At 32.8% G+C, this 25444-nt stretch overlaps 1 protein-coding gene across 1 annotated transcript in view; it reads left to right on the forward strand.

Moving 5' to 3' along the window:
* The window catches only part of LOC106472819 (insulin-degrading enzyme-like), a gene marked incomplete at its 5' end in the record, with an annotated part of 39822 nt that extends 15560 nt beyond the window's left edge, over window positions 1-24262 (forward strand). Inside the window, 12 exons of the mRNA XM_022401357.1 lie at window positions 2300-2395; window positions 5245-5271; window positions 6667-6749; window positions 7338-7482; window positions 9047-9157; window positions 10878-10998; window positions 11413-11504; window positions 14672-14783; window positions 15412-15579; window positions 16400-16524; window positions 17962-18109; window positions 24171-24262. Of these exons, the coding sequence (XP_022257065.1) occupies window positions 2300-2395; window positions 5245-5271; window positions 6667-6749; window positions 7338-7482; window positions 9047-9157; window positions 10878-10998; window positions 11413-11504; window positions 14672-14783; window positions 15412-15579; window positions 16400-16524; window positions 17962-18109; window positions 24171-24241 (1299 nt within the window). The remainder of the gene's footprint in view (window positions 1-2299; window positions 2396-5244; window positions 5272-6666; window positions 6750-7337; window positions 7483-9046; window positions 9158-10877; window positions 10999-11412; window positions 11505-14671; window positions 14784-15411; window positions 15580-16399; window positions 16525-17961; window positions 18110-24170) is intronic.
* Window positions 24263-25444: the final 1182 nt, after the last annotated feature.

The following is a 25444-nucleotide window of genomic DNA, read 5'->3' on the forward strand; positions in this document are numbered from 1 at the left end:
TTAACTGCTTATGTAGATGAAAGTAAGGGTGTAGATTTGGTGCATCTAAATTTTCCGAATGCATTTGAACAGGTAATCACATAAAAGACTTGTAAAAAAAAAGTATCTGTATAAGTGTTGGGGGATAAGTTAGTTAATTGGATAGAAAATTGGCTGGATGGAAGAAAGCAGAGGGTTGTTATAAATGAAATTCAGTCAAACTGGATTAATGTCATAAGTAGGGTACACTCAGCCTTGGGACCTTTGTTATTTTTGATTTACATCAATGATATAGATGAAGGAATGGTCAATAAGTTACTTAAATTTGCAGATGATATTAAGGTTTTGGGTGTTATTAGCTGTGAAGAGATGCTGCTGCTTTACTAAAGGATTTAAGTCATTTAGTGAGTTGGGCAAATAAATGGAAGATGGGTTTTAATTATAATAAATACATGTGGGTTATCATAATTTGAATTATAAATATAATTTGGATGAGAATAACCTTAACAGTGTCATGAAAGTATGGGATCTTGGTGTAGTAGTTGATCAGTTTCTAAAGTCATCCAAGCAGTGTGCTGTTGCTAGTGGTAGGGTAAATAGGATTTTAGGTTGTATCTACAGAAATATTGAATAGAAGTCTAAAGAGGTTATAATTTCATTGTACAGGTCACTGGGTAGGCCACATATATAGTATTGTATTCTGTCTTGGGCTCTCTCCTTAGGAAGGACATTGAATTGTTGGAAAGGGTTCAGATGAGGGTTACTAGAATGGTGCCTGGGATGGAGGGGTTGTCATATGAGGAAAAGTTGGAATCTCTCAAATTGTTATCTGTTGAATAGTTAGATGGGATCTGGTTGAGATGTTTAAGATTGTAAAGGGAATTGATAGTGTTGATGTATCATCTTTTTTATTACTTAACAGCGAGAATAGTAGGACTAGAGGACGCAAATATAAATTTCGGCAAGGTATGAATCATTTTCAGTTAAAACAGTTCTATTATTCTAACAGGGTGGTTGGCCTTTGAAATGGGTTGCTTTCAGATGTTGTGAAGGCAGTAAATTTAAGTGAGTTTAAGAGAAAGCTTGATAACTATATGAATAGTAAAGGCTATATTTAAGATTTTTTGTTTTAAATGTATTTGTTTAATAGTTCTCATTTAGTTTAGAGGATTGGACAGCTGAAATGGACAAATAGAGTCCCTTGTTTTCCCTAAACATTGTTATGTTAAATGAGTAAGAACAATGGATTAATACTCAGTAGATTAGAAATTATAATGGTTTAATATTTGCCAAATGAGTAAGGATAATAGTTTAATGTACATGAAATTAGTTTAATACTCACCAAACTTGTTAGGATAATGGCTTAATACTCACCAAGCTCATTAAGATAATGGCTTAATAGTCACCCAGCTCATTAAGAAAATGGCTTAATACTCACCAAGCTCATTAGGATAATGATTTAATGTTCATGATAAGGATAATGGTTTAATACTCACCAAGTGAGTTTTGCTATGTAAAATTTGTTAATCATCATGGTGATAGTTAGACCTTGGAATTAATTAAATAAAGTATACATTTTAAGCTTGGATTTAAAATTACGTAGAATATGTTGTAAAAAGTAGCAACAATGTAGTATTTTGACTAAGAGTACCTACTATTTGTGTCTCTACAGAGAGACGTTTCTCTGTTATTTCTTCTATCTTTCTTTCTTCTTCCAAGCAATTTTCAATTGACTTGAACCTTGATGGGGTTATACCTTGGTCCAGTATGCCCATATACCTTTCTTATCTTCTTGATTTGGGCCTTTTTAATGATTTTATGGGGTCAAAGATCATACAACCCAAAAGAAATGCATATTTTTTACTTCTGTGTGGTTATGTTTACAGCAATCAGGATGAAAACTGGCATAAATATAAATATTCATGTGCCTAACACAAAAAAACATAATTTTAGGTTTTTTAACTATTCATGTGTATGTCGACCAACTTAAATTGGATTTGGTACAAAGACATCTCATTGCAGGTCCCAAGCAGTGATACAAACAGTTTTCTGGTGTCAAAATTGGCCATGTTGGGATCACGTGGCAGAAACATGTTGCATTCTCCCATGAGCATTGGCCTCTAATTTTATCCTGTAAGGGTAACAATAATGTAGTTTTACTAAAAGCACCAACTGTTTTGTTATTCTGAAGGAGTAACAGTAATATAGTTTTATTAAGAGTTCCTACTATTTTTATATTCTGTAAGAGTAATGGAAATGTAAGCTTTTATTGGAGTATAAATGTATTTTTTGGTATATATAAATAACTTGTATTTTTAAGCAATGGGAGAATGCAGGTTACAACGAAAGATTCAAGCTGCCTCCTAAAAATGAATTTATACCATCAAATTTTGATCTAGTTCCAAGGCAACCAGAGGTGAGAGATTTTTGTTTTTCTGTTGCAGTAGGGACTTAACTTTCTGTAATGCATTGTTTGGATATACCTGTCATATGGTTTGTTTTATTGTATTGCAAAAACTATGTAAAACTTGAGATAAACTTTCTATAGGAAAATATTTTTATTTATTTGATATTTTTATGATTTTGTAGCTTTGAAAAGTGAAAACAAATTCATTATGGATGGTTTTTATGTCTTCCTACATTTTATAAAGTTTCTAATGTTTTTAGCTAAATCTAGGTTGGATCTTTCTTTTGATTAAAAAAATACTGCATATAGTTTCACTGTGTTTTTGATTATTATTTTACAATAAAAGTAACTTTTTTACCATACCAAATTTATAAGCAAGCAGTCTTTTTTTTAAAATGTTAATCAGAAAGTTTCACTTAATAATATGTGTAATGAATTTTAAACTTACTTTATATTCATTTATATATACAGAGTGATTATGAAGAAAAGTTTCACAGTTTGGTGCATCATATCTCACGAATGTCATGGTATACGAAAGTGGAATTATACAGGGATGTTAAGGGTATCATGCAGATGCAAATGTCACAGTTGTCATGTGTTACCACCATGGGCATCAATGTAGTGTCTTTCATATATTTCTCATTGAAATCGATAGGCCTGTTGATTGTAGCTGGCTTAACCAACATGAAAATGACAAGTGTGAAGAGAAGTGAACTAGAATTGCGATATTGAGGCAGCTCTCAAGGAATACTGTAGAGTGTATAACATCCACAGCAGGCTTGTTTCAGTGTTGTTGTAAGTTCATAAACAAATTTGAGGAGATGCACTTGTGATAAGCCACGTATAGGCAAACCATCGACATCTATTGAAACTATTGCCGAGGTCAGCCGGGCCATAGCTGAACAAGCCAGTACAAGTGCATATGGATGCAGCAACATGTGTTACATTGCCCAATGTCTGGATTTTTCAATTTCAACTCCTCTTAAGGCTGCATCTTGTTTAGTAACCAAATGAAATAGATTTAACTTAAGATTTTGATTTTGCTTTGCAGTTTTAGGCCTACCCATTTTTTATGGAGTAAGGAAGCACATTTCATCTTTTTTTTTGAAGTATCAAAATGAGCAGTTGCATTATCTGACTAGAAACTCGTGCTCATTCACATGTAGTATTTGTTTCACACCATCATGCTAAGGTGGCAGTGTGGTGTGGTTTCACAGCTGACTTTTTTATTGGTCCATACTTTGTTTTGAAGAACCGTCAACACGTGTACTGCAAACCTACACAGTCAGTGCTACATGGTACCATGCAATGTTCACAACCAATGTGATTCCCATGGTGCAGCAATGAAATATGATAGACACTATGGTTTTCATGCAGTATTGTGCATTTCCACATATTGGTAATTACCAGGTGAAATACATCTTTCAGAAACAATTTCAGGAAAAGATCATTTCACATTAATTTCCTTGTTAATGGCCACATTGTTCACCGGACCTGACACCAGCTGATTTTGGGTTGTGGGAGTACCTGTAGTCACATATGTACCATGTGAAGCTTCACACAATTCTAGATCCCAAAGATGCTATTGCCCAGAAAGTGGCCAGCATGCTAGATGAGATGCTCATTATTGCCGTAATGGCCATTGTTACAGATACTATGCATTTTGGATGCTGGAAGAGCACATCTTGAACTATTGCTGTAAATGCTCAGGCATGTTGTAGAGGCATCAATGATGACAAGTGTGGCATTTGCATCCACATTAGGTCGTTAACACCCTTGGATAATCTTACCTTCTTACACCATACCATTGGTGAAATATGATGTGCTAAACTCAAATATTTCTTTATAATTACCAAATATTTTTACATTCTTTTTCAATAATTTTCTTTGTCCATTTGAGTAGTCACTTAGGCAATTACATCACACCATGACAACCAAATTTAAGAAACAGTCATTTGCTAAAATTTATAAAACTATTTTGACTTTCCTTCTAGGGGCTATCAGTACTGTATTATCCTCAGAAAAAATTCAGGAAATTCAAAAGCTGTAATGCTTTTGTTGAGAGCTTCTTTAAATCAACCCAAAATCAACTTTAGTGTTATTGTTTTTTTGTTTTATGTATAAAATGTCCTTCAGTAGCTCATAAAACTAAAAATTTGGAATTGATACAATATGGTGGGCACAGCCCAGATAACCCATGGTGCCTAGCAAAAAAAAATGATGTATAAGATTAAATAAATTTCATCTTAGAAGTGATTTGTTTTTTAAGTGTGTGGTTAAAGGAGAACAAGTTTATTTTCTGTATGAATAGTTTCAAATCAGTGGTGCTCAGTGCAATATGGACTCTTCTGGTTGACGTATAGTTAGGATAATAAGCATTGCATACATGTTACTGATGTTTTCTTAAATAGAGTATTATGAACCTTCTAGTATAAAAATTATTACAGTAAGTTAGTGTAGCTATATGTGAAAATGTTTGCATTACATTTGAAAAGTTCCCCTGCGGTAAGTCTTTACAATGCTAAAATCTGTGGTTCGATTCTCTTCAGTGGACACAGCAGATAGCTTGATGTGGCTTTGCTATAAGAAAAAACACATATTTGAAAAGTTGTTACCTAATGCATTTGGAGTAGTATAGAAATATAGCATACTAATTCATTGCTATTCCATTGTTTCATTTAGTTAACACACCACCAAAAGTAAGGTTTTTTTTCTATGCCATGACATTTAGTGAAGTGTTTCAGTGTAAAAGATGATTCATATCTTACATTGTAAGCTTACGAAATTTACTTTCATAATTCCTTTATTAAATGTGTCACCTTATTATTGGACAATATTGACATTTAGTTCTTTTACAGTTTATGAAGCTCCCTCAAATGATTAAGGTAAGTTTGTTACTCTTCTTTTTCAAACTGTCTTTTGTAAGATAATTTTCACATTAAGGTAAATTTGTTGGTCTTACTTTTCACAGTCTTTTTTAAGGTAATTTTCACATTTAATGGAACATTTGTACAATAATCTCTTGGTGTTTTAATTCTATTAACATTAAAATTTTTTATTTTTATGTAGGGATATCAAATGCCAAGTTGTGGGTAAAAAAGGAAAAGAAAACATAGTAGTAGTGTAAATTTGTTTGTTTGTATGAGGTGGTAAAGTATCTTTAATCCTCATGCTATTCACTAAGATATTAAACAACTTCCAGATTGCTGGTAGGATACTTTAATTAGTATGGGCACCAAGTCATGACTTTAGATGACTCTGTATTTTATATAAACCCATTTATTTTCAGGCACAAAGTTATGGTAATATTCTTTTGAGTGTTAAGATAATCAGAACTGAAACAATTTTTCTGAGATTTCTCTTAATTGAGTTTGAAGTATTGCTTGAAGATATGCTGTTGATCGGAGATACAAGATCAATTTCTCTTCGAACTGTGAACCACATATTACAAGATGTGTTGTGAAAAAAAACTCCCAATTCTTGTAACTTGAAAGTAGTTTCAAAACTTTCTAGATCATTAGGGTAGGAGAGAAGCTTGATCTTTATTAAGAAGGTTAACTTCAGCTTTGGAGAATGTTTTGGAAGAGAGTTTAGTGATATTAGAAGTGATTCCAAAGTGTAATTGCTTGAATAAAGAAATAAGCCAGTTGGCTGGATCAGGAATAGAATATTTTTTATGAGTTTGTTCCATTTCCCATTCATTAACAGTTTATATTAAAAATGTTAGTTTGGGTTTGTGTGTCTCTACAGTTTACGTATTGTCAGTATATACGTGACATAACTTTTTTTTTTCGTTTTTCCTATGTTATGAACAAGTAGCATGTTTATAGAAAGTTTGTATGATTCATTACATAATAAACACCAATGGAATATACTCTAACAAGGAATGTCTAACGTAAGATTTTCAAGTAATTAGCAAAGGTGCCCATGCTGTGCATAGATTTAGTTACTTTTACTTGAAAGCTGTATGAAGATTAGTTGAATTTTTCAGTGAGTAATGTTCCAAAAACATGTTTTTCATTTTTTAAAGTAATTTATCGTGACATGTTTTTAATTTCCCAAAGAAATATATGTTGATTTCTAAAATTTGGCACTAAGGTATTATCTAAGGGACAATTAGAATGGCCACCAAACTAATAAAAATGAGAAAATGAATAAAGTAGGAGGCTTTAGGATACCCATGAAAGTTTCATGGTGATCAGAAAGTGGAAAATGTTCGTTTCAAACAGCCACAGAGAGTTTTTAGTTTAGAAATGAAACTTTCATTGTGTTTGTTTCAGAACACTCCAATGTTCCGGGTTTGGTTCAAGCAGGACAATGAATTCCTTCTTCCTAAAGCTAATCTTACTTTCAAGTTTAACAGGTAATAATTACTTGTGTAACTTCTGTTGTTTATATGTCCCATATCTAACAGCTGCATTTTTGTTTGAGAAACCATATTTTCAAGTTGATTATGATGTAAGCTACATTAATTGATTTAGAATTGTGGTTACAAAAAAGCTGCTGTTAAAATAATTAAGTCTTACTGTTTTTTCTAATGTAATCTAGTTGTGCTTGTTCTTGCATTCCCTATTTCCTGATAGATTACAAATGTAAAATGGTTGTTTTTAAAACAAAATAAATGTGTTTATTATTTCAAGATTGTATGAGTTATCAACAGCGTGAATATATTAAACACCATTCCAATACATACATACCTCTTCTCCCACTTATAACTATTACTCAACTGCCAGGGTTTCTTCCTTTGCCCATCTAAGCATTGGATCTGATTTTTCTTGCTTGCTCCAGTCTTTTATACCCCACTTAATTGCCCTTGACGATATTTGTCTCATGACACTCTCCACCTACATCAGTGCACCCTCTATCCTGGTACTGTATATAAGCACCTTATTCAGATGTACAACCAGTGATCATCCTTCATCTTCAGTTCACTAATATTGTTTCCTTTCAGTCCAGTAGCTTCTTTGGATCCTCTTCATGAAAACACAACGTATTTGTTTGTGCAGCTTTTCAAGGATGCTTTGAATGAATACACTTATGCAGCTCACTTGGCAGGTCTTATGTATGGGCTTCTCAACACTAAGTACGGCATGAATGTGAGTTCTCTTTTCACTTTTAAACTTGTATTTATCACTCAGTGAGTATTAATTTTAGAATTATATCAGTGATACGTATGAAGTGATATGTAGTTTGCTTCTGTTTTCTTTTAGAAACTTTGAGAAGAGGAATTTGTTAGTGTTATTTAAGGCTTACTGACTTTTATTTTATTTCTGTGTTTAGAGTTGACCACAAAATTTCATGGTAATGAAAAAACTTGCTCACTGATCCTGTAGGAGCTGTTGACTGTTTGTAGTAACTGTAATGAAATATCGTCTTCAGATACCATAAACAAATCATTTTAAAACTTTATTCTTCATAGGTTCCAATAATGTAATCTTTTATAGATATATTATTTACATAAAGCTTTCTTATCAGGCCAGTCAGGAAACCTTTACATTGTTGTGTAATGTACTGAAGTAAATACAGACAGTTCATGTGGTTCATTAAAATACCACATCAGCAATGTTCTTTCTAACTCTTAACTTTTATCTTAAAATGAGTGTGTATAGATTATTTGACACATTACCTTAAGTCTGGGTTGCTACTGAAATATGCTTTTATTTATCGGAGTAAATAGAGTTTAGTATTGTTCTTGCAGTTTAGCGAACTATAACATAAAAGTGTTTATGTAGATATCTTTGTTGTATATGTTGTGTGTGAATTTTTTTTTACCACTTAAATCACAATGTTGTTAGTATAATTCAGGTACACATATATATATGTTGCAGCACTGGATATCTGTCTTCTTAAAATTGTCCATGTCATAATACTTTCTGATATGTATGGTTGAAGGTTTCAGTCAATCATCCTCAGTTCAATATCTGATTTTCAAAACTAAAATTGACATTTTACCATCTTGAAGATTTATTTATGTTATGTATAAAAGTGTAAACTGTAGAACTGACTGATTAATTTCATAAAGATAGTCAACTGGTGTTTTAGATTATTACTGTTTTATTTTATTCTAACTATTCAGTGTTCAAAATTATGATTGAATTGATTGGTGTCACAAAAATAATAAACCAAGTGAAATTAGTGTCTCTGATTATAACTTTTTCAGTTATTCCAGCCAATAAAAATATGTCAGTATGATTTTTAGTTATTATTTTTGATTAACTGAACTTTGTTCAGCTTAGTTTATTACTGGCACAAAGTTTGAAAAGAATCAACTAATTGGGTTTCTGATTATTAGTTTTCTTTTATTATTATTCCAATTAACCAAATCATTGAAATATTGTCATTATGTTTGTATGTTGTTAAGCACAAAGCTACACAGTGGGCTGTTTGTGCTCCCCACCACAGGTGTTGAAATCAGATTTTCTGCATAAATGTTTTTAGTCATCTTATGTAAGAATAATTGACTAGTTGAATATAATCAGTTAATGAGTCCAATGATTAATGAGTTAGCAAATTCCACTACTCTCCCAGCTCTACAAACATGGCATGTTTCCACTATAGATGATTATATTATCTCTTTGTACCAGAGAAATTAAAGTCCATTTGAACATAATGTTGGTAATTGTCTACATTGGTTCTCATGCTATATATTCTTTCACCTAGCTCTATATTCACGGGTACAGTGATAAACAACACATCCTATTGAAGAAGATCATGGAAAAGTTGACAGATTTTAAGGTTGATCCAAAACGATTTGAGATTCTGAAAGAAACGGTTAGTAAGAAAAGCTTACACCATTTGATTGTAAATAAACTTAGTCTCTTAGTTATCACACTTACAATTTTTAGTCCATTATGGAACTAAAATAAAAACTATGTGATAAAATTTATAATTTTGGTTGCTATGGAGCCAGCTAAGCTGATCTTGTCTTCCTGTAGTGTGTTTTACATCTTATATAGGTTTTGCTTTAAGATGTGTGTTTGTATTTTTTATTATACGCTCAAGAATGAACGTAATACAGTTACTTTTTTTTTTTTTTATTTTAACTCTTTTCAGACCTGAAACTCCCTCCTAGTGTACACTCACAGCCTAATTTAGAATTTAATTCTAAAATATAATTCTAATACTATTTCAACAGTTTTGTCCTAAAACATTTTGTAGAATTAATATTCTAGTATGATTTAATGCTCATTTTGTTTATTTCATGAATGTCCCTCTGTGGGACACCAATAAATCTATGGGCTTACAATGCTAAAATCCAGGGTTCAATTCCCCTCAGTGGACACAGAAGATAGCCCATTGTGGTAAATATAACCACATAGGATCCACAAACATGCATTTTTGGGTTGTTTGACCTTTGACTCCATAAAATCCTTCAAAAGGCCTAAATCAAAAAATTAAAAAGGATTATTAATTAGACCAAGATGTATAATCCTACAAAGTTTCAAATCACTCTGCGGAGAAATGAAGGAATGGTGGTCAGTTGAAAGGTGTTTGGAAGAAGAAGAAGAAACAATAGAAAAACAGTGGAGACATAATAAGTATATTAATTAAGATCAAACAAGTTGAACTGATTGGATATATAAAATTAAACTCTCTGATATATACACACACACAAGTCTAAACCTATATGAGCACTCAGTGGAGCACGTATCCTCGTCACGCAGCATTGATCATATTCAACCCACAAAGAATATGAAAATGTGTCTGTATGTCCGTCATTATCAATGGACAAGGACCATTTTCAGCAGGTCAATGTGAAATAATATTCTATATATACATGTCCACCAAGTTTCATCAAGATTTGATCATTTTTGACTGAGTTATAGAGTAAAGCAGTCCCCATGTTAAAAGATTTTTATTTTCGTGACCTTGACCCTCTGAAAACTATTTACGTTTAAGTTGGGTCATAGTCCAAATATTTACCAACTTTAATCCAAATCCATAAAGCCATTTTTGAGAAATCTTGCTGACAAACACACGGAGGTGAAAACAACCTCCATCACCTAAACATTTTTTTTTTCTTTCATTTTTTTAAAACAGTGTTGTTTCACAACAAACTTTCAAGTTTTTACAAATACTAAATCAAGTTTCATGCTATTTGGTTAAGAGTTTCACTGTGACAACATAAAAGATCAGTGGGGCTAATTTCAATGTATATTCTTTTGTGTAAGATATTCCACAATAAAAACAGCTGTGAGTGAATAACTGGAATTGTATTTTATGAACGTCAAGTCACACAACGTTTGCTCTCCAAAACAAGATGGAACACTCTGTGTGGTACAATCTTAATAAATGAATTTTCGTTTATCAATACCATCTAGTAGAAGATTAGAATAATTTAGTAGTTTCTGTGGTCATTTTAGTATATTAATTGAGTGGTATTTAGTTTTGAAATGAGTTTGATTCCACAATAAATTGCTTTCAACAAAAAGTGAAATAGATAAAGGTTATACCTATCTCTTAACATTTCTTGTAATTTTATATATTCTAGTATGTTCGAGGTTTAAAAAACTTTTCTGCAGAACCATCCTACAGACATGCTACCTACTACACCTCAGTGCTGTTATATGAGAAATCCTGGAATAAAGAAGAACTCTTAGAAGCATGTGATGGTACTTTTAATAATAATTTATCATTTTTCCTGGCAACTTCTTATAGTTCACTGGTATTTAAAACATTTTCTAGTCGTTTATAAGATATTAGTTTGTTGGACATTATTTTTACATGTTATGCTGTACAACAGTTACCAAATTAGTTCGTTTGGTCATCATTGTTACATGTTATGCAGTAGAACAGTTACCAAAGTAGTTAATTTGATGGTCATTACTGTTTCATGTGATGCAGTAGAACAGTTACCATTTGTATGTTGACTTATTACATTATTGGATTTTTATTTTTCATAAATTTCACCAATGTTGGAATGTGTAGAAAGTTAATCAAATTTATTTTTTTAAGTTCAGTCATAATAACTTTAATCCATGGTATACAGAATATAGTAATGCTGCTGTTTTCACATTCTTATGCAGATTTGACACCACAAAAAGTTGAAGAACAAATTCGTCATATACTTTCTCGTGTTCATGTTGAAGCACTCATGTACGGAAACTTGACCAAAGAGGTAGGTTTACTAGTGCTGTGTCTGATATGTATTTTATCCAAAATATATGTGCATTTCTATAAAAGGTTTAGTAATGCGTGACAATTAAAACATGATTATCCCAAATAAAGTTTTATAGCCTTAAGAGTAAACTGTCTGCAGACCCAACAACATTTCTTCTGGTAGGACAGTGGTAAGTCTTTGGATTTACAATGCTAAAATTAGGGGTTTGATTCCCCTCGGTGGACACAACAGATAACCCGATATACACATACACCCAACAATGTTGATCTCAGGCCTCCGTTTGTATATTTGTAAATTGTAAAATTTATCACATCAAAAGATTTGGAATAATTTGGGCCATACTTTTGGTAATAGAAATCATATTAGCGGTCTTACTTATTTTAGTAATTATGATGATGAATGTAAACATTTTTTTAATATAAATGCTGAAGAATTTAAAGCTTTAAAAATGTAAGTAAAAACAAGTATCATCATCTCAAAATTTGATAAGTGTAATAGTGTTGTAATTTTGAATAAAGATGACTACATGAAGATATTGTTTGTGATAGTACTAAGGTTGTGAAGTTGAAACATGACCCTACTGATAAGAGGGATGGTGGGTTGTGGAGGTTTGATGGTGTCGAAGGTTGGAACTTATAACCATGCCTTGGCTAGTTTAATTGTGTCTAACGTTGGAACTTATAACCATGCCTTGGCTAGTTTAATGGTGTCTATTGTTGGAACTTATAACCATGTCTCAGTTGGTTTGATGGTGTCAAGGTTGGAAGTTATAACCATGCCTTGGCTGGTTTGAATGGTGTCTAAGGTTGGAAGTTATAACCATGCCTTGGCTAGTTTAATTGTGTCTAACGTTGGAACTTATAACCATGCCTTGGCTAGTTTAATGGTGTCTATTGTTGGAACTTATAACCATGTCTCAGTTGGTTTGATGGTGTCTAAGGTTGGAACTTATAACCATGCCTTGGCTGGTTTGATGATGTCTAACGTTGAAACTTATAACCATGTCTTGGCTGGTTTGATGGTGGAATCTTTAAAAGCATTTACTACAAAAATATAATAAATATACCACTCAAAGAGACAATGCAACTGAGTTTTGTTATTGAGTCTCTGTATACAAATATACCACTGAAAGCAAGGTTATACTTGAGTCTCTGTGTACAAATATACCACTGAAAGCAAGGTTATACTGGCTCTATGAAAGGAAACTAAGAACACTCAAACTTCAGATTACCCACCATATCTAGTAAAGTTGAACATGTCCTAGGAAACAGTGGCATAGCCACCAAATCTAATTTGTTAAGATCTTAACTATGATCAATGATAAAGGAAATCTCTGTGTAAAAATAGTTTTTTGATTTACAAACTGAAGCCTGAGATCAGTGTTGTTGGGTCAGCAGGCATGTTACTTTTATAATTATTTCACAGTGATGTACACCAAGCTAATTACATATGACTGGGATTAGAGCCAGGAACATTGTTAAAAGTTATGGTACTTATTTGCTTTGTTTTTTTATCTGTTGTGTATTGATTTATTAGTTAAATGTTTCAAGCTGGCTTCTGTACAGAATTGTCTTTATTGATATTATTATTGTTACATTATTGCTCTTGTTATGTTCAATCATTTTAGTTCTTATCTGGGCTGGGTGTGGCTCACTTGTTCATGCCCAGACCATATCTCATTGTTGCATAAATATGGTCCATACTTTGAGGTCAAATGTGCATTATGAACGATGGTCAAAATCCCATCATTTGGTCAGGCTAAAGATGAACATATGTACTGTTGACTGGCTGCGTTCCTTTTAGTCGATCAACTCAAAATTAGTAATAGCTACATACTGATATTTGTTGTAGCTTTGCACAACTATTCTTTTAAAAACAACTAGTTTACATTTATATATTTAATTATGTTAAATCAGAATTTAAAGCTTATGTTAAATCAGAATTTCTTAATAATTTATATTTTATTATTGTTTGAATCAGTTATTAGAGAATTTCGATCCTGGTATGTCCTGTGGCTGCCATTTTATTCCTATTGCAATAAATAAAATAAAGCAATGAAGTGTAAGAATTTTGTTTAAGAAATATCTGACATATAATTATTTAAATAAAATTTTTTGCTAGTATTGTGTATGATATTTGAATGTTAAACAATTTCTCATGCAAATTTATAGTGGAAGACTGATAACAAAGTTAACTTTTTATTTTTATGTGACTGACATTCTATTAGTTTAGATGTATTGTTTGAAGAAAACAACAACAACAACAACAACTAGAAACCAAGTTAGTGTAGTAAATAACATATGTTTTATTGGAATAACTTATGTTTATGTTACAACAACTAGAAACCAAGTTAGTGTAGTAAATAACATATATTTTATTGGAATAACTTGTGTTTATGATACAACAACAACAACAACTAGAAACCAAGTTAGTGTAGTAAATAACATATGTTTTATTGGAATAACTTATGTTTATGTTACAACAACAACTAGAAACCAAGTTAGTGTAGTAAATATTGTATGTTTTATTGGAATAACTTATGTTTATGTTACAACAACTAGAAACCAAGTTGGTGTAGTAAATAATGTATGTCTTTATTGGAATAACTTATGTTTATGTTACAACAACTAGAAACCAAGTTAGTTTAGTAAATAACATATGTTTTATTGGAATAACTTGTGTTTATGTTACAACAACAACAACAACTAGAAACCAAGTTAGTGTAGTAAATATTGTATGTTTTATTGAAATAACTTATGTTTATGTTACGACAACTAGAAACCAAGTTAGTGTAGTAAATATTGTATGTTTTATTGAAATAACTTATGTTTTTATATGCAATAAATTATTCTAAAATGTTAAAATATAAGTATATAAAGTACACTTACAACAAAATAGGAATTCTTTTATGAAAGATGCCAAAACTTTTACTGTTGTTTTTACTGCACAAAATGGGATGAAACACTATTTGTAAATACTGTCGGTGTGTTTTTGTGGTTAAAGCACAAAAACAGTGTCTTTTTAAATGATAACACTATGGAATTTATTTATAATATTGTTTCTCTGCCATTGTTCATGTTTTGTTTCTTTCTTTAATTGTAGTGTCCTTCTAAGTTATGGTTTTAGTTTTGTTCTTTTACATATAAACTTCATGTTTTTTAAAGCATGCCTTGGAGATGACTGATATAATTGAGGACAAAATTAAAGAAACTGTCGATTGGCGACCCCTTCTGGCCAGTCAGTTAGTTTTGAATCGACAGTATGAGCTTACAGATGGTAATATTAGTTATTAGAATTTTTCCTGCATATTGTGTTATTCACAGAAAATATAGCTTGACTATAAAATAATAATAATAAAAGTATATGATATGATGTACATCTTAAATGTGATATTCTGTTGTTTCAAATTGAATATCTTTTGATACAGTGATATATCCTGCTGTGTTTATTATACTATCATGTTACTCAAATGTATTAGAAATCAGGGTAATATGTTTTATGTGAGAACATTGTAGTTAGATAAAACTGTTTATTACTGTTACTTGTGATTAGAAGTTTACTGAAATTTGTGTTTTGTGTATATTGCTAATTTAATAATAAAGCATGCCTGGGATACAGTGGTGGAAACTAGGTTGGAGTTTGGTTTGGTCAGGCTAAATAAAGTTAAAGAAGATGGATAGTAAGAATTTTACATAGTTCAGTTTCAATAGAGATCTCTAGTTATACAGATATACTCTCTGTCTCCTTATGCTACTCATACAGTTTATTTAAATATAAACTGCTACAGAAATTATTTCACAAAAACATTGATTTTTAGAAAAATTCAGTCACTTTTATACTTTTGTGTAAAAACAATGTAGAGTTCTGAAGGGATGTAACTTGCAATCTTATTCAATAATTACAGGTAGTCACTTTATATTTGAGAAGGAGAACAACATTCATCGTAGTTCATCAATAGAAAACTACTACCAGTGTAGTTTACAAGAAACCCGCCAAAATATGCTACTTGAACTCCTCTGCCAGATTTTTGTGGAACCATGTTTTAATATTCTTAGGACACAAGAACAGTTAGGTATTCACTTGTTGAAGTAATGTATGAAAGTGTGTTTTATTAATAAACAGAGCAGTTGGACTCCTATTATTAAACTAATACTTGTAAGTATGGCTCTGTTTACTAATAAAACAGTTGGACTTCTGTTATTAAAGTAATGTTTGAAAGTGTGTTTTATTAGCAAACAGAGCAGTTGAACTTCTATTATTAAAGTAATGTTTGAAAGTGTGTTTTATTAGCAAACAGAGCAGTTGAACTTCTATTATTAAAGTAATGTTTGAAAGTGTGTTTTATTAGCAAACAGAGCAGTTGGACTTCTGTTATTAAAGTAATGTTTGAAAGTGTGGTTTATTAGCAAACAAAGCAGTTGAATGTTTAATTATTAAACTAATACTTATAAGTATGGTTGATTAGTAAACAGAGCAGTTGAATGTTTAATTATTAAACTAATACTTATAAGTATGGTTGATTAGTAAACAGAGCAGTTGAATGTTTAATTATTAAACTAATACTTGTAAGTACGGTTTATTAGTAAACAGAACAGTTGGACTTCTGTTGTTAAAGAATTTCATGATTTGCACTTTGGAGTCATGGGTGCACTGTAAAAATGATGGTCAAATCTCATTATTTGATTGGACAAAAGTAGCTCACAAATTTCAGATGGGTGCTAATGACTAACTTCCATCCTTTTAGTGTGTCAATTAAAAATTTCAAACTTAGGGATTCCTATACACGGATAGCCATTTTGTAACTTTTAACAGAATTGTGAAACAAACAAAAGATTTTGATGCTTGTTTAATTAAATAGGTACAATAAGATCCTTATTACTGTATTTTTTTAGGGTATATTGTTTTCAGTGGTGTAAGAAAATCTCCTAATGAACAAGGACTGAGAGTTCTGGTTCAGTCAGACAGAAGCCCATCCTATGTAGACTCTAGAGTTGAAGCATTTCTTGCTCATATGGAGGTATGACAATTGAACTAGTTTTCTAAGATACTTGAGTTGTCTCAGTGATTCAAACTCCTATGTTTTATAATAAAGAAATACCACACTTCATACTATAAAGATTTGTAAGATATACCACACTTCATACTATAAAGATTTGTAAGATATACCACACTTCATACTGTAAAGATTTGTAAGATATACCACACTTCATACTATAAAGATTTGTAAGATATACACACTTCATACTATAAAGATTTGTAAGATATACCACACTTCATATTATAAAGATTTGTAAGATATACCACACTTCATACTATAAAGATTTGTAAGATATACCACACTTCATACTATAAAGATTTGTAAGATATACCACACTTCATACTATAAAGATTTGTAAGATATACCACACTTCATACTATAAAGATTTGTAAGATATACCACACTTCATACTATAAAGATTTGTAAGATATACCACACTTCATACTATAAAGATTTGTAAGATATACCATGCTTCATACTGCTAAATACATTATAAAAACGAAAATCCATCGTTGTGTTGAAGCTTTCTTGTTGAAAATTTGAAATTTTTTTCTTTCGTATATTAAAATATACACATTGATATAGTTCTGGCACTTTCTTTTAGAGGGGGGGGGGATAGGGAATACAGCTTTCTGTGTTACTTTGAAGTGAGATATGTGTATTATAAATTTTGTACTTTTTATATATGTATGTAAACATTTTGTTCTTCAATGAATAACTGAATTTTTTCACCAATAATGATTAAAAACATTTAAAGAATCCTAATGTCTAATTAGTAACATTTTGAATTGTTAGCCGTGTTGTTCAAGTGGAAGGTTTATGAAGATAAAGGGAAATACTGTTAAAAGCTGCCTGTGTGATATACATATACAAAATATTTCATTATCCTGTGGTGTGTATTTATTATTTACAAACTGTTTTACTTTTTCTAAAGTTTTGATTTGGAACATGGTAAATTTGGTTAGGGTCATATGCTAATTCAATGCTGTAAGAAGATTTGGTTAGGGTCATATGCTAATTCAATGCTGTAAGAAGATTTGGTCAGGGTCATGTGCTAATTCAACCCTGTAAAATATTTGGTCAAGATCATGTGCTAATTCAACCCTGTATAAAGATATGGTCATGGTCTAATTCAGTCCTACAGAAACATTTGGTCAGGGTCATGTGCTAATTCAACCCTGTATAAAGATCTGGTCAAGGAGGCTATCTACTGGACATCAGTATTAAGATATTTGTTGTTGATATTTCATGAAAAGAAAAACATGATACTAGGTTTTTTATTCCTTGTTCTGTCTCTTTCTTTTAAGCTCCGTTTTGGAAGAATCAAACTTTATTGGTATTTAATTAACACTGAAAAAATTTTGGGTACGATTTTATGACAAACTTGTGCATGACTAACAATTTTAAACCCCCTAGAGCTATCTTAGCCAAATGACTGAGGAAGAGTTCAAGGCCCATAAGGATTCTCTAGCTGCTCATCTTTTAGAACGACCTAAGAACATGTCCCAACAGTCTGACAGGTATTGGGCTGAAATTTCATCCCAGCAGTATAATTTTGACAGAGGTGAGATTGTTAGGCATGTAAATATCTGTAACATAAACGACTTGTGTCTGTATATATCACCTTGTTTATGTATAACACAAATTTTTCAACTTCCCTACCTCTGATCACTAAGAAATTTTAAGGGGTTCTTGGATATCCCCCAGTTGTCATAATATGAACACTACAATTTAAGAATAGCTCTTAGGTTTGAACATAAGGTCCTGTTTTCACTTTGAAACTAACTACTGTCATGTTTCACATACAAATATACCGGTGTTATAACTATGCACAACTCAACATACAATTATTATGAGAGCATCTCCAGTACTTCAATTTTATTGTAACCGTTTAATCACATTTCTAGGAGCATTGTTTACAAAGAACAGCTTAAGTTTGGATCAAGTAAGATACAAACTATTTCTCTTTATTCATATTCTAGGCAAGGTACCAACATCAGATGTGACATGTATTTCATATGGACAATCAAATGGTGCCATTTGCTAACACTAAATCAGTAGCAAGGGAAAAAATTAAATGGATGTGGAATGTGTACAAATAAGAAAATTCATAAAATAACAAGGTTTCAGAATCCCGAGTTGTATTAGAATACTTAAGTGGAGAACATTGCAGTTTAATCATATGTCAACAGGATTGGTCCAGAATTTTTAATAAAGTATTTCTACTAAAGATTTGTTTGTGCATTCCTGAAGCCTGTACTATATATATCTTGGTGCAAGGTGATTTTAAAGTTAATAAATACTTCTGTTAATCTTTTAGTTTCATATTTCATTTGTATAACCTCTAGAACCTTTCTTGTGAATATCAAAAGTTTTTTTCTAAAAGTTTATATTTTATCTGTTATTTTCCTATACAATACCTCAGCTTTGTACGCAGAGTAGTTATGTTATTCACACATCTAGAAATGAGGTTTGCTTGCCAATAACATTGAGCTAACTCTCACCTAAAATTCACTTGAACTGCACTAGTGCATGATGAGATCATGCGACGATAGCCCTCCACCAATAGGAGGGTGACACAAACTCCATACACGGTGACTAACCTTAATCACTTGCAATCAAAATAATGTATTTTTCCTTGGCATTGTCTCTAATAGACATGAATGAGACTGTTTTGTAATCTTGGTTCAATTTATCGAGATTTGTAATTGTCACGAAACTTACCTTTCATTTTAAATTAGCTTTTCATGAATTCTCAAATGATGCTGTCTTCTACGGTGCCCTATGAGAGTAAAGATGTTACAAACACAGGACCTATTTTTACTATGGCTGGGCCTCCTCCTGTCATCCCTGTGGCCAAAGTTTTACCACTTCAGTCCCAGAATGACCAGGGTGATGACATATTTAACCAGCTCTTCCCTCTATCAAGATTTACTTTGTGTATTGCCTTACTGGTCAAGGACAATCCTTAACCTTCCAATTTATTTTTGTATATGATTTCCCAGGTATGCTCATTTCTTTCTTATTCACCTGTGTGTGTTTTAACTCTTCTTCTTCTTTACTCCATGGCACCATTGTTGCATCCTCTGTCCTGGCTTAGAGCCATTCTTTCTTCCCCTTTCTTCATTTCCAGTCATTGGAATCTTTTTTACCTGCTTGAGGGTGCAGACCCCTTGTATTCTATTTTTCTCTCTCTATTACCCAATTTTTGGACTTGCATATTTTTCTTACTACACTTGTACGTTGCCTCTCATCATTCCACCTAATGTCTGAGATACGTCATCATGTTCCAGAGGGGTTTCATGATGAGGTTTATTCCCTCTTTAACTCTCTTGCCATCAGGTTGGTGAAAATGACAGGGTTTGTGGTTAATTTTGTAAGCATTATAGTTTCCACACTCTAACTTTTAATGTAGTAGCTGTATGTGTTTCTTCACAAAATTGGCAGAATTTCAATAAACAATAAAAGTCTTTTGTACACAAAAAATTGGATTTTTTTTAATGAAATATTTTTAACTAAAGATTTCTCCATGAATATATTGATTCTTTTTTTTTACTACTCCAAGTGCAAAGTAACTTTCATGTTAAGATTAAAAATACTTTTCTTATCCTCAAAACTCTCAAATTTCACTTGCATAATCTCTAAACCTCCTAAATATATTTTAGACATTTTCTTTCAGTAAAACTTTATATTTTATATGTTTTTTTTCTCTACCCTAACTCTATACAAGGTTGGTCAATTAGACTGACCTCAACCACCAAAAAAAATTTCAAAATAAATCTAAATTTCCATTTGTTTTCTTTCTAGAATGACTTCAAGTTATAACATTAAAATACATTTGTTTTCCTAAATAGCTTTAAACTCATAACAGTATACATTTATTTATACTTAAAGTTGATTGTTTTATTGCAGTTTGAACCATGTCTAACTAATATTTGTGCTACATAAGTTGTAAATCACGTGGCAAATGTGCAGCTCATGTTACAGTATCAAATTACTTAATGCACAGACTACTTGGGAGCATACCTCGTGAAAAATTATTATTATTATTTATTTTACCTAATCGAACCTAAAAGGTTGCCAGTTTTTACATTTACCTATTCCCTCAAAGTTGGTTTCTGGTCGTTCTGTGATTACAAATGGAGAATTTCTTTTTTCTTGAGTAGTCTTTTTCACTCAGACTGTGGATTATCAAGGTCTATGTATCAGATGCTTTTCTACATATCATGATTGCTCCTTCCTCCTGTAGTTTTCTGTGTTTCATTCATTGCAGGTGACTCTTCCAATTTAATTCTCTTCTTTTCGACATAATATCAGCTCTGTAGGTCTTCATTTGAGTCCTGAAGACACTAGCTCACCACATTCACGGTCAGGGGCTGAGATTCCATCTCTACATGGATGATTGGCTTCTGCCTAGCCCACATCTCCTTTCTTCTGCAAGAGGCTCCTCAGCTGGGATGGTTTGTCAAGCTCTCCACATCCTTTCTCATGCTTACACAGTGTTTAATACATCTGGACATGTTTTCAACTCTCATCTCAGTAAACTCAGCCTTCTCCTCTATGCCTGGGAGCAATTGACTATCTGGTTGCCACAATTTGTGCTTCAAGTTTTCATTCTGCATGGGAAATTCTTTCATTTTTGGGGTTGCTGCCTTCAATGGAACCACTAATTATATTGTGGTGCACATATATGCACTCCTCCAGTGGACTTTGTGTGAGTGGTGGAACCTTTCATGGTATCCATTATCTTTAATAGTCAACCTCTCTTCTCCTATTCTCGAGGACTTGCCTTAATGGCTCGACTGTGACAATACCATGGTGGGCATCCTCTTACTGCCCCTCCCATCCAGATATCTATCTCTTCACAGATGCTTCCCTCTTAGGTTATAGCACATCTCCAATAACAATATGACTTCTCACTTATAGGCATGGGAAGAGTATTATTTCCACATCAACATGCTCAAACTCCATATAGTTTGTTGGGCACATTCCCACTTCTTACCTCACCTGAGTGACCAGTTGGTCATGACCTACTCTGATAATTCCACAGTCGTTTCTTATATCCCCTGTCCATGAGCACACTTTCCAGGATTCTTTGCTTTCAGGCTTTAGACCTCCTCTTCTGGGCTTATTCCCATCAAGTTCGTTTTATCACTTGTCACATTCCTGGGGCTCTGAACTTGGTGAGATCACATCTCTTGACTGGACCACATTCTGCTCACATAGTCTTTCATTGGACATACTCTTGGTTAGGCACACCCCTCATAGATGCCTTTGCCACACCTGTAAACTTCAAACTTCTTCTATTCTGGTCCCAATTCCTCATCCTTTGGATCTGGCCGTCAATGTTTTTTTTTTATATGCCTATTTTCTTCTTCTCCCATGGCTTCTCACCGTGATACGCAACACTCCTTGTCGTGTCATGTTGGTAGCATCTCTTTGGCCAGTTCAACCCTGGTTTCCTTTGCTTGGCATCCAGAATCTCCTCCCTCTGCCCTGTGTCCCTTCACTGTTGCTTAACTGCACACATTTCCTTTTTCCTCCAGGGATAATGTCCCTTTGTCTTCACATGTGAGATTTATCCCGTCCATCACCCTCAGGGCTAGACTCTCTGATTGTGTAGCCTGCTTCCTATCCTATTCCTATCCTTTGTCCACTTTATCTGTCTAACAACAGAAATGGCTGGTTTTTTGTTTTTGGTTCATCCATCACTCCATTTTTCTTGCCAGAGGTGTCCTTGTGGTGTACATTATTACTCAATTGGTCAATCCAGATCGTACTATTCCTTGGGCTATCAAGAAAGTGACAACTCATGCTTGTTGGCATTTATACATAGAGCTGTGCAATCACCCATTGCACTATCTCCAGTAAGAAATCTTACTTATTGCCTGGGGATTCAGGCACTTCTCTAGGTCTTCCCATTATGGATTCTCCACCATCCTCTTCAAGTTGAGCATGGGAGATCCTTGCCACTTACCATTTACTAGCCACTGACGTAGTGGTACTGTCAGTGTAGTACAGGTCACCCCTCAAACCGTTGATGTCCCTCCTTCTGCAGCCTCAGTCTGTTCAATTAAGTAGGGGTGAGGACACTCCATAAGGCCTAATCATGACTTAACTGCACAATACATATTGGCTCATCAACCAATTGTTTGCAATTTCTCGGATAATCATGTTCCCATTCTTCCCATTCCTGCAACTCTCTGGGCTCATTTGCCTCTCTTTTCTTTCCATCGAGTGTCACAATCCATGGACTTTGCACCACCCCTTCCACCAATACATCATGATATTCTAGCTATTCTGTGTGTAGAGGTAAAGTATCATATTGGAAGTTAACATTTTCTGAATCAGAAATTTATTTCTGATAGATACATCTGTACACCTTATCACCCACCCTTCCCACTTCCGGTGTTCTTACCTCATCAAAGAATATTACATTATCTCAAGTGCAAGTGATTAAGGGTAGTTACTGAGCATGGCAGTTGCATCACCTTTCTGGTGGTGGAGTTAATTTCACAGGATGATGTCGTCATGTTGTGTTACTAACATTACATTTGGTATTCCTCTAAATAGTATCTTTGTGCTACTAACATTATCCTCATTATTCCTCTGTATAACATCTTTGTGTTGTGTTACTAACATTACCTTCCATATTCCTCTGAATCACAACATCACCTTCCTTACTCTATTGAATAACATCTTTGTGTTGTGTTATTAACATAACCTTCCTTATTCTATTGAATAACCTCTTTGTGTTGTGCTGCTAACATTACTTTCCTTATTCTATTGAATGACATCTTTGTGTTGTGCTGCTAACATTACCTTCCTTATTCTATTGAATGACATCTTTGTGTTGTGCTGCTAACATTACTTTCCTTATTCTATTGAATAACCTCTTTGTGTTGTGCTGCTAACATTACTTTCCTTATTCTATTGAATGACATCTTTGTGTTGTGCTGCTAACATTACCTTCCTTATTCTAGTTATTACTCCACCAACATTCTTTGTCCTCCACTGTTACTAACATCAACTTCCTTATTCTGTTGAATCACAACTTTGTGTTGTGTTCCTAACATCAACTTCCTTATTCTATTGAATCACAACTTTGTGTTGTGTTACTAATATCAACTTCCTTATTCTATTGAATCACAACTTTGTGTTGTGTTCCTAACATCAACTTCCTTATTCTATTGAATCACAACTTTGTGTTGTGTTACTAACATCAACTTCCTTATTCTATTGAATCACAACTTTGTGTTGTGTTACTAACATCAACTTCCTTATTCTATTGAATAACATCTTTGTGTTGTGTTACTAATATCAACTTTCTTAAACTAAAATGGAATGAGTATTTCATTTGTTATCAACCTTACAACTAACCTTACTCTATAATCAATATTTATTCAAAGAAAAAAAACGTTAATTTTTATAGTTTAGTAAAAAGCAGATGAAGTTCTAATTATTAATAGTAAACTTGTCATGAGGTTTATGATATTTTTGTATAATAACTTTTGATTTTGAATATTTCTGATGTATTTAATAAGTCATATACGAAGTTAAAGAAACTAGATGAAATAAGAATTTATAAGAGTTCACTTTATAATCTAAAAGATGTTTTCTTCCAGAAAATGTTGAAGTGGCTTTCATGAGGACATTGACCCGAGAAAACATCTTCAACTTTTTTAAGGTTTGGTAAAATCAAATATTCATTTATAGTGTTTGAAATGTGATGGTTATACATTATTTTAAGTTGAAGTATTCAGTACATATTGATTGAAAAGTCTGGACATTGTATACAAATACAGAGAATGTCAACATGGCTACTTTTGTGACACCTTCCTCGATGGAAGTGGTTTCAAGAGTTCTCAGTAAGTCCAAGAGGCTAACATTTTTTTCTTGTTTTTTTTTAACTATGTGACATACAAATTAAAGTAACACTCCCATGTTCGAATTCTTCTCAGAAGGATTCAGATTTGATACTTCTGATTCTTTTATATTCCACAGTTGTCAAAATAGTTCAATTCTGGAATATTCCACAGCTGTCAGAATGGTTCAACTGCTTGATACATGTGATTCTTGGATAGTCTATAGTTGGATGGCCTTAGAGATTGATTGATTACTACAACAAGATCCCTTTCCTTCATAACACTGTTAAGGTTATTCCCTTCCAAGTTATACTTATAATTCAAATTATGAGAACCCATATGCATTATCTTGCATTTATTATAATTAAAACCCATCTGCCATTTATTTTCCCAACTCACTAAATGATCTAAATCCTTTTGTAAAGCAGCAGCATCCTCTTCACAGCTAGCAACACCCAAGACCTTAATATCATCTGCAAATTTAAATAATTTATTGGCCCGACATGGCCAGGTGGTTAGGGCGCTCGACTCGCAATCTGCGGGTCGTGGGTTCGAATCCCCGTCACACCAAACATGCTCGCCCTTTCAGCTGTGGGGGCATTATAAAGTGACGGTCAATCCCACTATTCGTTGGTAAAAGAGTAGCCCAAGAGTTGGCGGTGGGTGGTGATGACTAGCTGCCTTCCCTCTAGTCTTGCTAAATTAGGGACAGCTAGCGCAGATAGCCCTCGTGTAGCTTTGCACGAAATTCAAAAACAAACAAGTAATTTATTGACCATTCCTCCATCTATGTAATTGATGTAAATCAAAAAGAGCAAAGGTCCTTAGACTGAGCCCTGAGGTACTCCACTTGTGACATTAATCCAGTTTGACTGAACTCCATTTGTAACAACCATCTGCTTTTTTCCATCCAGCCACTCCTCTATCCAATTTGTTAACTTATCCCCCACACCTATTGGATAATTTTTTTTACAAACCTTTTATGTGACACCTTGTCAAATTATTTTTGAAAATCCATATACAACAGATTTACA

Source organism: Limulus polyphemus, unplaced genomic scaffold, assembly GCF_000517525.1.
Source record: "Limulus polyphemus unplaced genomic scaffold, Limulus_polyphemus-2.1.2 Scaffold5636, whole genome shotgun sequence".
NCBI classification, from domain to species: Eukaryota; Metazoa; Arthropoda; class Merostomata; order Xiphosura; family Limulidae; genus Limulus; species Limulus polyphemus.